General features: G+C 44.5%; 1 protein-coding gene across 1 annotated transcript; it reads left to right on the plus strand.

Annotated features, from left to right (window-relative positions):
* Positions 1–3: 3 nt before the first annotated feature.
* LOC128348029 (cytochrome P450 1B1) lies at positions 4–15,941 on the plus strand. Its single transcript, XM_053303523.1, has 3 exons — positions 4–108; positions 3,255–4,238; positions 11,396–15,941. The coding sequence occupies exons 1-3, from the start codon at positions 65–67 to the stop codon at positions 12,012–12,014; spliced, it is 1,647 nt and encodes a 548-aa protein (XP_053159498.1). The 5' UTR covers positions 4–64; the 3' UTR covers positions 12,015–15,941.
* Positions 15,942–16,472: the final 531 nt, after the last annotated feature.

A 16,472-nucleotide genomic window follows, 5' to 3' on the forward strand; every position in this document is an offset into this window, starting at 1 on the left:
TCGCCAGTTCAGGGAGTCGAACGGAAACTGCTGCTGTGCGCGGAGCTCAGCCTTGGCTGGAGTGATGATGATGAACCAGAGAGATCCGGGAGAAGCTCTGGTGGACAGGTCAGTCTAGCTCATAGTAGCAAACGTGTTTCTGTCTGTCCCGTACTTGTCAGGTCATAAGGTGGGAAGGCGACACTTTGCCTGGCTGCAGCAAGGGGTGAATTAAAGCAGCGTTGCTTAAGCTTGGGCCCCCAGATGTTGTTGGACTACAACTCCCATCATCCTCAGCCACAATGCCATGTCTGGGGATGATGGGAGTTGTAGTCCAACAACATCTGGGGGCCCAAGGTTAGGCAACCCTGAATTAAAACAATACTAATTCAGTATTAGTATTGTAATATTATTAGTATTAGTAACTCCCCACACCCGTTCTTAGGGGAATTTGCCCAAGGAGGTGACTGATTCTCTGCCCAGCCCTATGATAATTTTCGTTTGAACTTCTTAGTATAGCTTTCTTCCCCGGATGCTAGGAGCATAGCCTGGGGTGAGAAACTTGAGTTACTTGACCCTCATTTTCCTGTGCAGTCACACGCTAGCTCCTTGAGACAAGGAATCTTCCAGTGCTCCCTTCTATAGGTAAATACTGGCTAAAGTAAAGGCAAACGTGCTGGTCCTTAAACACCTTTAATCTCCCTTTTGTAGGAGCTCAATCTTAAATGGGCAGTTTCCCCCATGTGCTAGCTGTATGTTTGTTTGTTTGTTTATCAGATTTGTATACTGCCCCAAACTTTCCTCTCTGGGCAGTTTACAATAACATAAAACCAGTTAAAAACATATACAAAAACTTAAAAACACTTTAACAATTTAAAAATAACCAGAGATTAAAACCCAAAAATATTAGGAAGCTGAGAAAGCTTGGGCGAAAAGATGGGTTTTCAGGTGTTTTTTGAAAATTGCTAGATATACAATGGTGACTTAAAACTAAGCTTTTAGATGCAAACTCAGAACCTATGGTTCCAAAATTTTGGCAGCCAGCAGGTCCCTAGATCTATGAATTTTAGTGTGGCCACTCAAGACTTAGATTTCATCCCTCCAACAAGTACTAGCACTTCCATACCTGAGAATTAATTACTAACTCGTTCCACTGGAGTCATATGTACCACATATGTATGTATGTTTTATCCCCTACCTTTTAGGTTCACAAAGCAATTTACAAAAGTGGTGAAGCCACAATAAAAATTACAGCACATGTACATTTACCTGGAATTATGCCCCAATGAACACAGTAGGATTTATATGCAAATAAACAAGCATTAGATTAAGCTGAACATCACCGCTTGCTTTCACTGGATTGGAGTCAGTAGTGTTGAGGATATCAGGTTGTGATCTTAAGTGCAGTCTCATAAAAATAAGTTCCACTGAAATCTATGAGCTCCAGTTCAAGGGAGAACATAATTCTATGCACACTTACTTGTATCAGGCCCCTTGATAAAACTGAATCAGTGGGCTTGAGTGCACATGAACAGCACTGGACTGCACATTACAAAGGTTTTTATGTATTTTAATTATATTAGTATCGACCCTTGGGTAGAATAGCAATTAGTAAAACAGATCAAGCCATAATAGGATCAACATTTCCAATGGTTTAGTTCTAGCAACTTGGAAACATGTGCTAAGGACCAGGCAATAAGGCTGCCCTTTCCCCACTCTTGCATCCCTTTCACTGATCCTACTATCTGGATGAAAGAAATGCTGGCCATTACTTAGCTGAGTATCATTCCAACACTTTTTAAATTTGAGTAAACATTTTGTGTTCAGCGGATCCTTTAATGAACCTTTATGTAAGCTGTTCGTTCTCTGTTTCTAATACATTTCTATTTCATTGCTATCCAATTCTGATCTAACATTTTGTGCTTGGATATAATGGATACATATACATAAAGATGCTATCTGGGAATTGCAACTTCCCCCGTGCTGCTCTGCACATAGAATTCTATATTCCTACCTGGTGTCATTCTTAGATCTGGCTGTACAACTGATAAATTCACATATAATGTTTCAAAGTACATAGGTTTTCATGTAGGGTTGACACCTTTTTTTGAGTCCATGACAAGAAAAAAATGTAGAATTTAGTCTTTTCTGTCACACAGAAAAACCAGTAATAGGCAAAGCTTCCACCTGTTGAATATTTGACTGTCATGCAGCTGTCTAAGGTAAAGGAGCCCTGCCAAAGAAGGCGAGCAAAGCGACAATCACAGGATCCCTTCAAAAGCAAGGACCAAAGAGGAAGTTAGCAGAGTAGATAAAAATTGAAGATTTAAAAAGAAACATATGCAAAAACCTCAGTTGTTTTTTTAAAGATTTGTTTACTTGTTCAAGTGTAACTTTAAAAAGAAAGGTTGTTATTAATTTCAATTTAATACAAGCATGCTACTACACTTCTCTTAAAACAAACCACAAACCTCTCCCTCACATATTCATTAAAGTCTGGTTTTCTCAGGAAAAGGAAAAAAAAGAGGGGGATATTTAACTTCTGAGACAAGCATTATAAATATGATACATTAGGTCATCTATTAAGTATTGCAGCAAATGATGAATATTCTGCCCATCACCCAAACACTGTGATGTTTACTTTCCACAGCATGTCAAAAAAAGAGAAGATTTTGCCTGTTGATTACAAGCCTTGGGAATTTCATAGTTGCTGCCCTTGTTTTTAAGCATATATAGCTGTTTTATTGCTAAGACCATGCATGACCAGAGGTTTTAATTATGTTCCCATCCCAGGTAGTATATTTTATTTAGCTGCAGCTCCGTATATTTCAGTCGTTACACAGCAACTAATAAATATACACTCTTCCTCAGAAAATGCATCCATTATGAAACAGGAAACTATTTAAATCAGTGTTTTAAACCAGCCTTTCTCCCCGCCATGATTTTAAATCAAGGCAGTTTCAACCAATCCAGACCCTGGTTCAGAGTGTTACCCAATCTGTAAGGGCGAGTTTCCACATTCAGTAATCTCAAGGAGTAAATCTTTTCCCGGACTGTGGCGCTTCCCCATAGAAAAACACCTTTCCGAACACAGACTAGTGCAGGTGGTGGAGAACATTTTGGTACTGTATTTTATTAATATATATATTTTTAAAGAGACAGCATGATGCTCAAGCATACTCCTGCAGCCTGAAGTGGGGCTCCAGGAGAAGCTCCGTTGCTTGATACTTCTCAAGCAGGCCGCCCGTCTTCTAATGTGGCCCTTTTCTCCGCAGCATGCTGCCCCATGGACTGAAGGAAGAATTGCTCCTGGTGCCGGGCATGCTGCTTCTGCTGCTCTCGCTGCTGGCCGCCTTCCATGTGGTGAAGCTTCTGGTGCAGGAGCAGCTGCGACAGAGGCGGCTAGAACCGCCAGGCCCGTTCCCATGGCCACTGGTGGGCAACGTGCCTCACCTGGGCAGAGCTCCTCACTTGGCCTTCGGGCGCCTGGCGGCCACCTACGGCAACATCTTCCAGCTGCGCCTGGGCAGGTGGCCCGTAGTGGTCCTGAGCGGCGAGCGCGCCATCCGCGAAGCCCTCGTGCGCCAGGGAGCAGCCTTCGCGGGCCGGCCACCTTTCCAGTCCTTCCAGCTGATTTCTGGCGGGCACAGCTTGGCCTTCAGCGGATACTCGGAGCTGTGGAAGCTGCAGCGGCGCCTGGCGCACTCCACGGTGCGGGCGTTCTCGGCGCGCCGCCTCGTGGAGCGGCCCCTGTTGGCCGAGACACGTGCCGTGGTGCGTCTCCTGGTGCGCGCCTGTGCCGATGGCGCCTTCGTGGATCCATCAAGGAGCCTCGTTGTGGCTGTGGCCAACGTCATGAGCGCCCTCTGCTTTGGCCGCCGCTACAGCCACGCAGATGCCGAATTCCGGCGCCTGCTGAGCCGGAATGAGCAGTTCGGGAGCACAGTGGGTGCAGGCAGCCTGGTCGATGTGCTGCCCTGGCTGCAGCACTTCCCCAACCCAGTGCGCAGCGCCTACCGTGCCTTCCGCTCCCTCAACCGCGAGTTCTACAGCTTCGTGCGCCAAAAGTTCATCCAGCACCAGAACAGCCTTCAGCCTGGCGCAGCCCTGCGTGACCTGATGGACGCCTTCATCCGCCTCCAGCAGGCGCAGCCCGGCCTGCCCGTGGAGCATGTGCCGGCCACCGTCACGGACATCTTTGGCGCCAGCCAGGACACCCTCTCCACCGCCTTGCAGTGGTTCTTGAGCTTCCTCATCAGGTGAGCTGATTGGCTGGCTCGGCTGGGCATAACCCTTGGGTGCGCCTTTAACCTAATCTCAGGTTGCAGAGCTGCAGAAAGACCTGTTCCCAAGGAGCCTGCGAGGAACTGCTGTCTAGAGAGGAGATGCCTGAGGGCAGCTGAGCTGGAAACAGACAATATCCCCTCTTTCCCCATCAGAGGTGATGTGGCAGGGCGATTGTTGCCTATGCACTCATCCTACCTTTGATTTTTGTTCACAAGGTTTTGCAGTGCTTCAGAAACCTGAATTTCGTGAGTTATGATAGTAAGAAATCTGTGTGTGAGCACCATGGGAAATGATGCCTCTACTACTACAAAGATTTATATAGTGCTTTTCAACAAAAGTTCTCAAGTGGTGGGCAGAAATAATGCACAAATAAAAAGGTTCCCTTCCCTGTCCCAAAAGAGCTCACAGTCTAAAAGGAAACATAAGGGAAACCCCTGCTAACCCTTGCCAATTTGGCAAAGAGGCACCTTTTAATGTGGTGATTCTCTTTTTTAGCAGGGGGAGAGTAACTGGCCCTATCCACCCCCAGCACAGTGCCTTCAGTGACTGTTGCTGGTGTCTATCTTACAAGGGTATAGCAAGGTTGGAGTGGGCCCAGAGACAAGATTTTAAAATGGGCCCTGCATCACTGAAGCTCAGCTCATGAAGTAAAGAAATCTTTAAAAGGTTTTGTAAATTGTGGACGATGCAAGTCATTTAATGGTACCAGAGAAAGACATGCTGTTCTTGTAGCTCCAGGTCTTAACACTCACATCAGTTCTGGAGAATGAATACAACTGAAGGAAGCCCGGGCGGGTGCGTGGCTGGGGGAGTCAGTCATGTGTCTTGCCTCTGGGGGGGCCCCCAAGGCAGTGGGCCCCCAGACAACTGCCTCCTCTTGCCCTATTATAGTTATGCCCCTGCTATCTTATGTTTCTTTTTAGATTGTGAGCCCTTTGGGGACAGGGATCCATCTTATTTGTTTGTTATTTCCCTGAGCCATTTTTGGAAGGGCGGTATAGAAATCGAATAAATACATAAACTAACTAACTAACTAACACCAGCAACAGCCACTGGAGAGATGCTGGGCTGAGGTTGGACAGGGACAGTTGCTCTCCCCCTGCTAAATATAAGAAAATTACCACTTTTAAAAGTGCCCCTCTGCTCAGTTAGCAGGGATGTGCATCTCTAATTGTAGGACATTCTGCTACTGTCTGTCTCCAGCAGGCTCAATCCAAAACATTTTGGTGCCTGAGGTAGAAAATCCAAACGGAGCCCTCTCTGCCGACCCTCCAACACCCACTACTTAACATAGACACAATCCTTGGGTAGGTGCTTTTGTGTAGGTCTTATTGAGACAAGCAGGAGTGACCCAAGAATGGGAGGCCTGCTGCAGCCCATGCTCTTGTACAGCTCCTGCTGCTCAGTTCAGTGGGGCTTGGGCAGCAGTTTGTGCCCAAAGGGTCAGATGTGTGGCTCTTCCATGTTACTATTCTTTGGACACCCTGAAGCAAACTGAAGTGGCCATTTCACTTGGTGTCCTAGTGGGGCCACAGATCCCTCTGAAGGAGCAGGGCTGGTGTTCATGGCACAATATTCTCCAGGAAATGTAATTCTGAACCCTTAGCTGGTTCGTGCCTCTCCCCCCCCCCCCCGCTTAGTTCAGCAGTTGCTGGGGGAAATTGTCATTTGAGTGGCTCCTTATTTAGGAATAAGGGAGGAGAGCTGGTCTTGTGGTAGCAGTCATGAATTCTTTGCCAAGCAGGGTCCACCTTGGTTTGCATTTGAATAGGAGACTAAGAGCACCTGCATGCTTGCCTGCAGAAGGATCCAAGTTCCCTCCCTTGTATCTCCAAGACAGGACTGAGAAGGACTCCTGCCTGCAACCTTGGAGAAGCTGCTGCCAGTCTGTGTAGACAATACTGGGCTAGATAGACCAATGGTCTGACTCAGTATATGGCAGCTTTCTATGTTCCTATGAATTAAGTCCAAAGCCATTTGATCTGTCACTTACTTTGATGTGAACACTCTGCTAAACAGCTTATACATAATGGCAGACATGATGCTCAGTTCCAAGGGTGACAGAAGCCATTGGTACTGCTGCTAATGCAAAAGAGGGATGTGCAAACTGGCTTGAGGTCGAGCTAGTTCACCATCAAATTGGGCCAGCTCGAGGGTTCGCCCTTGAGCTAGACCAGGCCCGGTTCGGCTTGACCTCGAGCCAACCTCCCCCCACCCCCCCGAGCTGGCTTGGAGCTGGTTCAGGGGTTCTAAGTTTTTTAAAAAATATTTTATTTTATTTTACTTTTAACACTCACTGCCAGGTCTGGGTCGCCGGTGACCTCAGGGGGTCTCCCTGCCATCTCCCCCTCCCCCCACTGGCCTTCTCCCATTCTGAAAAGGGCCGGTTCGGCCCATTTTGGGGTCGTTCTGGCTCTCACTCCGGAGGTGGTGGCCATTTTGGAGGCTGCCGTGCATGCCCAATGTCAGACTGTTGCTTGCCTGAATCCCTTTGACCAGTCTGAAAATACTGATGATGAATATGCTCCTAATTTATGAAAGCACCTCTCATATCAAGTTTAGCCAAACTATTTTCTGACTCAGTCTAGTGTGTTGATTCAAGCACTTGACACCAGACAACTCTTCATAATATAGTTCTATTGTGTATGTGTCAATACTTATTGTATGTGTCACAAAATTGGCCCCACTTCACTGCTTCTTTTCTCATTTTAGAGTTGCTCTGAAATATTTCCAGCAATCTGAAAACTGCTTGAGAATATATTTTTCCTCCTTAGACTGTGTTTCTTCCTCTCCTAATGTGAAGTGCATTGCTGGGTCAGATAGGAATATGACTAATATTTATATACCGCTTTTCAACAAAAAGTTCCCAAAGCAGTTTAAATAGATATAAATAAAATGGCTCCCTGTCCCCAAAGGGCTCACAGTCTGAAAAAGAAACATAAGATAGACACAGCAAGAGCCACTGGAGGGATGCTATGCTGGGGATGGATAGGGCTGGTTGCTCTCCCCCTGCTAAATAAAGAGAATCACCACTTTCAAAAGGTGCCTCTTTGCTCTGTGAGCAGGGGGCTAGCTCAGTTAGCAGGGGATAGCGAGAATAGTGGTCCAATCAGCTCTTATCTTACCGGTTACTCTGTCTTATTCAACAGGTTGCTATTGACAAGGATTCATAATTTAAAGAAGCCATTCAATTTTATTTGACTGCCAGGAAAAAAAAGTGTTAATCCTATCTTTAAACCAAAATGTATAATGCACCGAGTATTGCCCCCCAAAATTAGCCCCTTGTTTTGAGAGCTGGAGCTTAGCTGGCCATTGATGCGAAGGCATTATGCTGAGCTGAGCTGAGCTGGTTATTAGCTCTTTGTTTCTGGTAGCATGGAAAATACAGAGGTGTGCTGGCCACAGGAATAGCCTAGCTGTTTATGAATTGCTAACACAGAAGTTCTGGGAAGCCTGCCAAACTGAAAAGTTGTTTAAGAAAAAACAACAACCTAGTTCATACTGGTGAAATGTTGCATTAAAGAAATGTTGGCATAAAGGTAACAAGACGATGTCTAGAAACAATGCATTTTTGCCCAATTAAGATCAATGAGATGATATCAAATTAAGATCAATTAGATTATAACCTCTGCATAAACACAAAAGAAACCTTATAAATTCTTTTATTTTTGTGTGGAGACTAGCGCTGCAATCCTGCAACAGAATTTGAGCAGCCTAACTCTGTAGGATTGCAGCTGGCATTCTGCTGAACAGCCTACAAACTTATTTTCAGTATTTGCCTTGGACTCAACAGACAGAGACAGTATTTGCCTTGGACTCAACTGTCTAGAAACTTTGGTAGTGGGTGGTATACAAATATGTTAAATACATAAATAAAAAAAATATGTCGGAGTGGAACTAGAACGAGAACTAACATTTTTAAAACGATACGTGTTTAATTTTTCCTTCAGCTATTTGCATTTTCTTCAGGCATTATGTAAGAGATCTTAGTTGAGGGTAGAGGGAATCCCTCAGGCTTGTCTCATTAACTGCTTCCTCAAGAGCAAATACATATTTAATTGCAAGGATATCATTTCCAGTGTTTGCCTAAGCCGTTTGCTTTTCTAAAAGCAGCAGTTTTCATTGTTTGACTTCTATGTGCTGTATAAATGTTAGAGAATGGTACAAATAAAAATTAGTTTAAAAACACACTTCTTATCTCAACAAAGATTAGATAAGTACATGAAGCAGATTGCTCCTAGAGAGACAGAAAAGATAATAATTCTAAACAAGAACCATAAAGATGACCTTAATGTTGCCTTCATATATTTCTGGACATGAGCCACAATCTCAGATTTAGAGAAGGGGTGATGAAGGGCTGTGGATAGCCCACCACAGGTACAATACCCAGTCCTGCAAGGGATTCTCACAGGGCATAGCAAAGCAACATGCAGGTCCCCAGGCTGTTATGGGGACTGGTAGGCCTGTGTGCATCTCCTGTATCTTCCTTGATCTATCTATCTATCTATCTATCTATCTATCTATCTGAAACATTTAATATACCACCCACTCCTAAGACTCTGGGCGGTGTACAAAAACATGCAAAGCAAGACAACATTAAAATTACATACTAAATTAAAAACTAAAGTAACTAACAACAAAGGAAAAAAACCAAATAGGTAAATTACAGGGCAAAAGCCTGGCAAAAAAGAAAAGTCTTCAATAGAGATTTAAAAATCAGTAAGGAAGGGGCTAAACGAATCTGAAGGGGAAGGGAGTTCCAGAGAAGTGGGGCAGCAACCAAAAAAGCCCTTTCACAGGTGCTAGCGCCCTGAACTTCTCGGAAATCAGGGACCGACAAAAGGGCCATTGAAAAGATCTGACCAGATGGGATGTAACTGGATGGGAGAGGCGGGTCTGTAGGTAGACAGGCGCCAAACCCCGCAAGGCTTTGAAGGTCAAAACCAGGACCTTAAATTGAACTCGGAAGTGAATAGGCAACCAGTGCAATGACTGCAGGAGAGGTGTTACCCTGTCATATTTTCTGGCACCCAGAAGTAGGCAAGCCTCTGCATTCTGGACCCGTCATAGCTTCCTGATCATCCTTAAAGGTAACCCTAGATAGAGAGTGTTACAATAATCTAAGCAGGAGATAACAAGGGCATGGGCAATGTTTCCTTCACGTAAATAATGCAAGCTTGGAACTTCTGTTCCTTGACTGAGAGAAGGTAGTTGTGAGAATGCGAATATGGGAAGTGTGCACAGGGGCAGCCTTTCCATGAGGCGAGGCGATAAAGTGAGGTGGTTACCTCAGGCAGCAAATTACTGGGCACCAATGAGGCAGCAAGAAGCCCCCTCCCCCATTTTGAAAAAGATGAGGAAGAGGGTGTGTGGAAAGAGGCAGCATTTGGCCCTCTGCCTCAGGAGCACAGATGTCTTTTGGTGCCACTGACTTTATGCACATGCAATGTAGTGGTGTGCTCAGGGGCGCACCTAGGCAAAACTGGTGCCTGGACCACCCTTGTTCTGCAAGGCCCCCCTCTGCAAGTTCTCCCTGTATTGAGGCGTCCTGCCGCCGCCCTGTGACCGCTCCGCCACCACCCTGCTGTGCCAAACCATGGTTATATTACTTTAGTTTCTTTACTTTAGCCACCAATGTGTGGGGCAGGGGGTGGGGGGTGAGCCGAGCAGGCCTCCCCCCACCCATGCTGGCGGTGGCCGGAGTGGACACTGGGTCTGCCTGTCCTTGCAAACTGCAAGGGGCTTCTTTCTGTGCAAGCACACTGGAGCGCCTTGTAGTTTGCAAGGACAGGCAGGCCCAGTGGCTGCTCCGGCCACCACCGCCACAGGGTGGGGGGAGGCCTGTTCTGCTCACACACACACCCGCCCCACACATTGATGGCTAAAGTAAAGTAACTAAAGTAAGATAACCATGGTTCGGTGTGGTGGGGCAGCAGTGGGGCAGGCACAGGGTGGTGTCAGGGGCCTCCCTGAGCCCCCCCCCCCAATCCATTGGAGCCCTCCCAGACCTTGGAGGCCATGGGCTGGGCCCCCAAGGTCCGGGGGTTAGAGCACCTCTGGGTGTGCTTGTATTTTCTCTGTAAAATAGTGCTCACAGCCCCTGACCTAGACTGCAATCACAGGGAGGGGGACCCACCTTAAGCCTTTGCTTCAGCCATGGTTTCAGTCTGGATGGGGAGTTGGGGGCTGTGCTCTATTTGTCATGTGGGTGGGCGGGTGGGACTCCCCCGATACTAGTCTGGGCTTTTTCTCCAGATCAAATAGCACATGTAGGGGCCCCCAGATCAGAACTGTGGATGGGGCAAAGAGTTTAAGCTGCCACCACCCTCCTGATCTAGATTTGGGTCCCTCACCTGCTAATTTAAATGGAAGAAACAAACACACAGCTGCATAGCATATGCTTAAAGAAACTTGTCGTTTGACCCTGAGTATCTGTATTTGTGCACCAAGGAAGGAGCAGGGAAACGGAGTTTTGTTTTCCAATCGGGATCCCCCACCCCTACCCCCACCAATGCATGGGTGCCGTGCCTAGATTGAGCCATAATGTTTTCTCTGTTGGCTCATAAATGTGGCAGTTCAAGCACCAATACATTGCTGTACTTTAAAAAAATTAAATAAGTAAATTGTGAATTGCAGAGTAGCCGCTTTGGCTTCCATCTCCAAGCCACATGCTATGTCAGCCCCTTTTGAAAGCTGGGGCAGAACTGCACATTACAAGGAGAAGATGGAGCTTCGAACCTCACATTTTCCTCATACGGCAAGTGTAGGGCTAACTGTAGATTAGAAGAACTGGTAGATGAGATCGAGGGACCTAACCAGCCTAACTGCCTGCTGATTCTTCCAAGCATATGCCCTCCTAGTCTGAAGTAATGTTTCCCCTAGCTGGACTCCAAAGCTGGAAGAAAGCCTGGCCAAGTAAAGAAGCCACCTTAGGGGGCACATTTACAGGGGAGATTCATCTGGGCTGATTGCCTGCTGACTGACACCGCCTGCCTGCTGACTGTTCTGCTCAACTGCCCTCACTGCAGTCATATGATCTCAGCAAATACAGGCTTGCATGTGCCTGGATAATGCGTAGTTCCATCTTCGGAAGAGTTTCTAAACAGCTATTTATGTTTCTTTTAATTAGGTACCCAGAGGTGCAGGCTAAACTTCAAGAAGAAATAGATCAAGTAGTTGGCAGAGACCGCTTGCCCTGTGCTGAGGACCAGCCACGTTTGCCTTATGTCATGGCTTTCCTTTACGAATCCATACGTTTCAGCAGCTTTGTGCCAGTTACCATTCCTCACTCCACCACCGTTGACACCATCCTAATGGGCTACCACATTCCCAAAGATACAGTGGTCTTTGTCAATCAGTGGTCAGTGAATCATGACCCAGTGAAATGGCCTGCCCCCGAGGATTTCAATCCTGCAAGATTCCTGGATGAGAATGGGTTGTTCAACAAAGACCTTGCTAGTAGTGTAATGGTTTTTTCCATGGGCAAACGTAGGTGCATTGGGGAAGAGTTATCGAAAGTGCAACTCTTTCTCTTTATTGCCATATTGGCCCACCAGTGCCATTTCACAGCTAATCCAAAGGAAGACTCAACAATGGATTTCACCTATGGCTTGACTATTAAACCTAAGCCCTTTACACTCAATGTCATGCTTCGGGATACCATGGATTTGCTGGATAATGCAGTGCAGAGGCTTCAGGCAGAAAAGGAATGCGAAAGTTGCCTGAGAAATATAAGCACAGACGTTTGAACACTGCCTGTATAACTTGTGCAAGGATCTTGTTCCATCCTTCTCTTTTTATATTTAAATGAAATGCATTGGAATATAATGTATTCTGGAGAGTGACTAGCATAATATGAAGTAAAGCAATACTTTGGTGGGCTGGGCGGGTCTGGATTTGGTTTGTCAGCTGCTAAGCTTGTGACATTTATTGCCTGCCAGAAATAGCCACAGTATTCTCCAAGGCTGGTTTTCCCCCAAAATTTTAAATCTTAATTCCTGATCTTTTAAAAAAGATTCTGCAGCCCAATGTAGAAAATGTGGTGCTTTAATATCTGACTTAGCAGCTCTGTCATCTATGCTGCCATGCTGGGACTGTAGTTGTGAATGACAATTGTATTCCAGTATTCATCCATTACAATTCAAAAACCTATGTGTGTATATGAGAGACTTTAAAAAATAAGCACAAATTCATTTGGAAAGGTACTTCACATTTTCTTAAGGAAGCATACTGCATAGCATTTCTTTAATCAGCAATGGACTTAAGACAGCAATGAGTTGCCTCTTTACCTCTATCAAACAGCGCCAGCTTATCCCATGTATTGAGATACTGTAGCATTTTTAATTGAATAATCAAATAAAAACAGTTGGTATTTGACTAAACTAACTGTCATTGGTCAAGAGCTCTGTTATCACCATTGAGATGTATTCAGAAATAGAGTTTGTTAATTATGCATCTAAAATATATTGTATAAATTGAGGTTGGTTCTATGTTTTTTTTAAAAAGCAACATGAGTAAGGAATTAGAAACACTCACAGGACCAGTTCAGACAATCAGCTAATCGTAGTTAGGATTCAGAATGCAACCCAAAGCCACAAATTCCCACCTTCCCTTTCACCTTTATCTCCTCAGCTCCACTGTAGTGCTATGACCTTGATTTGACATCCTGATTTGTTTAGATCACAGCTCCATAATTTATGCAAAGCCAGGAGCTGTGGCTTAACTCTGGTTTACAAGTCAGGATGTTAAACCTACTTCAAACTCTAGTTTAACGTCCTGATTTGTAAGCCAGCATTAAACTACAGTTCACAGCTTTGCTCAGGATTCTCCACTGAGCAAGCAGAGGAAGGAGTGCACAGGTTCATTAGCCTCTGGGCTGCATTTTCAGTACTGTCTACGGTTAGGTTTTTTGTTGGGTGTTTAAAAAAAAGATATTATACATCTCCTAATGGAAAGGTGTGAAGGATTTGACACTGTTAAAGAAAGCTCACTTTTTCTTTTATGATAGACCCAAACTTCACACTGACATGTGGCAGGAGGATTGATCCACCTTTCATTTCAAAGAAATAGGATAGCAGTAGCCTCCAATAATAACCATATACAGCTGTTCTCTAGTGGCCGACTGGATTGTAGCAGACCTTCTCTGGCATATTTGCCTCACCTTTTGGCCCTGCTTGACATTTTCCAGAGCAGTTTTGCATAGCCCGATCAGTACTCCTCGAAATCAGGTGTTTTTTGTCAAATCAGGCCTATATGCACTATGTGCTGTGTATTTTGGCTCCTATTTCAACATGACTTCCAATGCGCAGATGTCCTGAAGCCAGGAGAGAAAGCATGATTATTCTACATGCTATTACCCCATCTACATTGTGCTATGGTCACTAAATAAAAATATTGTCCATATTTTTCTGTAATGTGGGACCTGTGGAATCTATCATGGCCATTCAACTCATAGGTCCACCACCCCAGTCCATTTTTTTTGCTGAACATCAAGCAGCAAATGTTTGCCTTCCACCTGGAAAGTCAAGGTAAAGCTGAGGCCAAAAGAAGCAAGTTGTAAACTACTTTCTCCTTTACAGGTTTAAGGCTTCTTTTATTATATCCCCTAACAAATACCTCTACTTTTTATATAGTACTTCTTCCCTAAGCCCTGCTGAAACCCAAGATTTCAAAAGTTGTCACAATTCTGCAAATTAAAATGTGTGCACTTAATTTGCAATGCATAATTTAATAATTTACGTAATTTAAGAGAACGTCTTCTTCACTATGAACCACACCGTCCATTGAGATCATCTGGAGAGGTTTGTCTGCAGTTGCCACCAGCTCGTCCGGTGGCTACTCGGGGACGGGCCTTCTCCATTGCTGCCCCGAGGCTTTGGAACACACTTCCTGCTGAAATAAGAGCCTCCCCATCCCTTACAACTTTTTAAAAGGCCATCAAGACACATTTGTTCACCCAGGCTTTTAATCAGATACTGTTTTAATTGTGTTTTTAATAGATGTAGCATTTTTAGAGTACTGTAATGTTTTAACCTTCTTATTTGTTGTTTGTATTGTTTTGTTGTAAACCGCCCAGAGACTTGCATTTTGGGCAGAATACAAATGTGTTAAATAAATAATATAATATAATATAATCCTGCAGCTGCACGGAGCGTTCTGCCTGCTAATACGTTCTTTTTAGACATGCAAAGGATTCTGTCTACAAGATAACAAAAAACTCATGATGTGGCTGACATACAGCACAAGGATGCACTGGTGCAGCAAGAGAACCGTTTAACAGAACTAACCACACCTGTGCAGCAGGGAAGTGGCAATGTTTAACCCTCCCTTTTCCCAGAAAGCCTTCTGTGCCACCTAAAAATATGTCCCTGCAGATTGCACAGCTCCTGGGGGCACATTTTTGGGTAGCACAGAACATAGGAAGCTGCCATATACTGAGTCAGACCGTTGGTCCATCTAGCTCAGTATTGTCTTCACAGACTGGCAGCAGCTTCTCCAAGGTTGAAGGCAGGAATCTCTCTCAACCCTACCTTGGAGAAGCCAGGGAGGGAACTGGAAACCTTCTGCTCTTCCCAGAGCGGCTCCATCCCCTGAGGGGAATATCTTACAGTGCTCACACTTCTAGTCTCCCTTTCATATGTAACCGTGGCAGACCCTGCTTAGCTTAAGGGGACAAGTCATGCTTGCTACCACAAGACCAGCTGTGGAAGGTGTCAAACATTGCCACTTCCCTGCAGCACTGATGCAGTTGGAAAGTTTGGTTAGCCTGCTCTCTGGCTGCACCTGTACAACCTTGCTCTGTATGTCAGTCATGTATATCCTTTCATTTCAATTCTTTAGCTCCCTATAGAACATGCTTAAAATGGAAAACATATAAAAATGAAGAGGGGAGTATCCCCAGATATTTTCTACATGCTAAAATAAAACTTTTGATATCCCAGAACTTAGCCTCTGCCTGTGAAACGTTCTGTATGACATGAAACATTTTCATTTTCAGGTCTACATTAGATTTGTCTTTAGGGTAATACTATTTCTTCCACTTGTATTTTATTCTATGATATGTTGGCCTATCTGCCATATGATTAAAGGATGTGTGTCCAGCATCACCTCCTGTTCTCCTCCTGACCATGGTGGGGGGAGGGTTTCTCCCAAACCACCATTTCACATGCAAGCTAATGTGTTTAGATGATATGTGAAGAGGTGATATGGATAACAGCCCCCCCCCACGTTATTAGTAGAAGGGAAGTGTGTGTCAGTGGGGGTGTACAGGGTGAACACATGCACACATCCTTAATCGCAAGGTAAGCAGACTGGCTGGTACATATTTTCTGAACTGGCCAGGAGTGTATGTATATCAAAGATGATGTAGCATTCAATAGAATAGTTCCTATAACTATTGGGTTACTATAACTATCATTGCGTTTATTTTAACAAATGTTGATTGTATATTTAATTTTACTTTTCATAAAAGCTTTAAGAGCTGGTAAATATAACACTTGTACATGCCACTGAAAGAGAATTGTATGGATATCTCTAACAACTTTAAATACTACTGCACCAGATTTTTCTATAGATTTATGGTCAATTTCTTAGGCAGCCATTAGACCTTTTGTTGTTTTTAATAGGATAGGTGGTTGTATTACCTGACTATTAAATAAAACTGTTCTTTTACTGCAGCTACTCTTTTTGTACTTAATGAAGTTTTCAAGTTTGTTCTTAAATTGCTTTGATGGCCTAGGGTCCAGAAGCTCACAAGGGAAAAGTTATATTTTATTTCCAGCTTTGGAAAATTCAGGCTTGCGCCCATACTTCTCTTGGGCTTCACACATTATTTTTTCTACTTTTGTTCTTTAAAAGTATGTCGGGAAGGAGTCCAAGGATATATGTGAATATTTTGGTCTTAAGTTGGCCCCTGTGATTATAGTATGTCTGCCACATTAATCATTGTGGGATAGGAAGCATAATGCTAGGTGGACTGGGAAGATGCATCTCCCAACAATATCAACAAGGTTACCTGGTCCCTTTCCAGATCATTGTGCTTTTGTGAACTACTACATACTATTCCCATTCACTAGATGTGAGGAATGCGTGATGGCCTGGCCCAGCCCAGCTCAGGAAATCCATTCGTAAACGTAATGTGCAGCTTGGAACATTGTAGGCCATTTATACATGTGTATTGTCATGGAGAGATGGATGGAGTGGAGCTT

Source organism: Hemicordylus capensis, chromosome 1, assembly GCF_027244095.1.
Source record: "Hemicordylus capensis ecotype Gifberg chromosome 1, rHemCap1.1.pri, whole genome shotgun sequence".
In the NCBI taxonomy this organism is placed as follows: domain Eukaryota; kingdom Metazoa; phylum Chordata; class Lepidosauria; order Squamata; family Cordylidae; genus Hemicordylus; species Hemicordylus capensis.

Excerpts from the sequence above, each read along its gene's own strand:
- LOC128348029 (XM_053303523.1), top strand. The coding sequence starts at position 65 with ATGATGATGAACCAGAGAGATCCGGGAGAAGCTCTGGTGGACAG. Across the intron at positions 109-3,254 it reads GGAGAAGCTCTGGTGGACAG|CATGCTGCCCCATGGACTGA; the intron begins GTCAGTCTAGCT and ends TTTTCTCCGCAG. Across the intron at positions 4,239-11,395 it reads TTCTTGAGCTTCCTCATCAG|GTACCCAGAGGTGCAGGCTA; the intron begins GTGAGCTGATTG and ends TCTTTTAATTAG.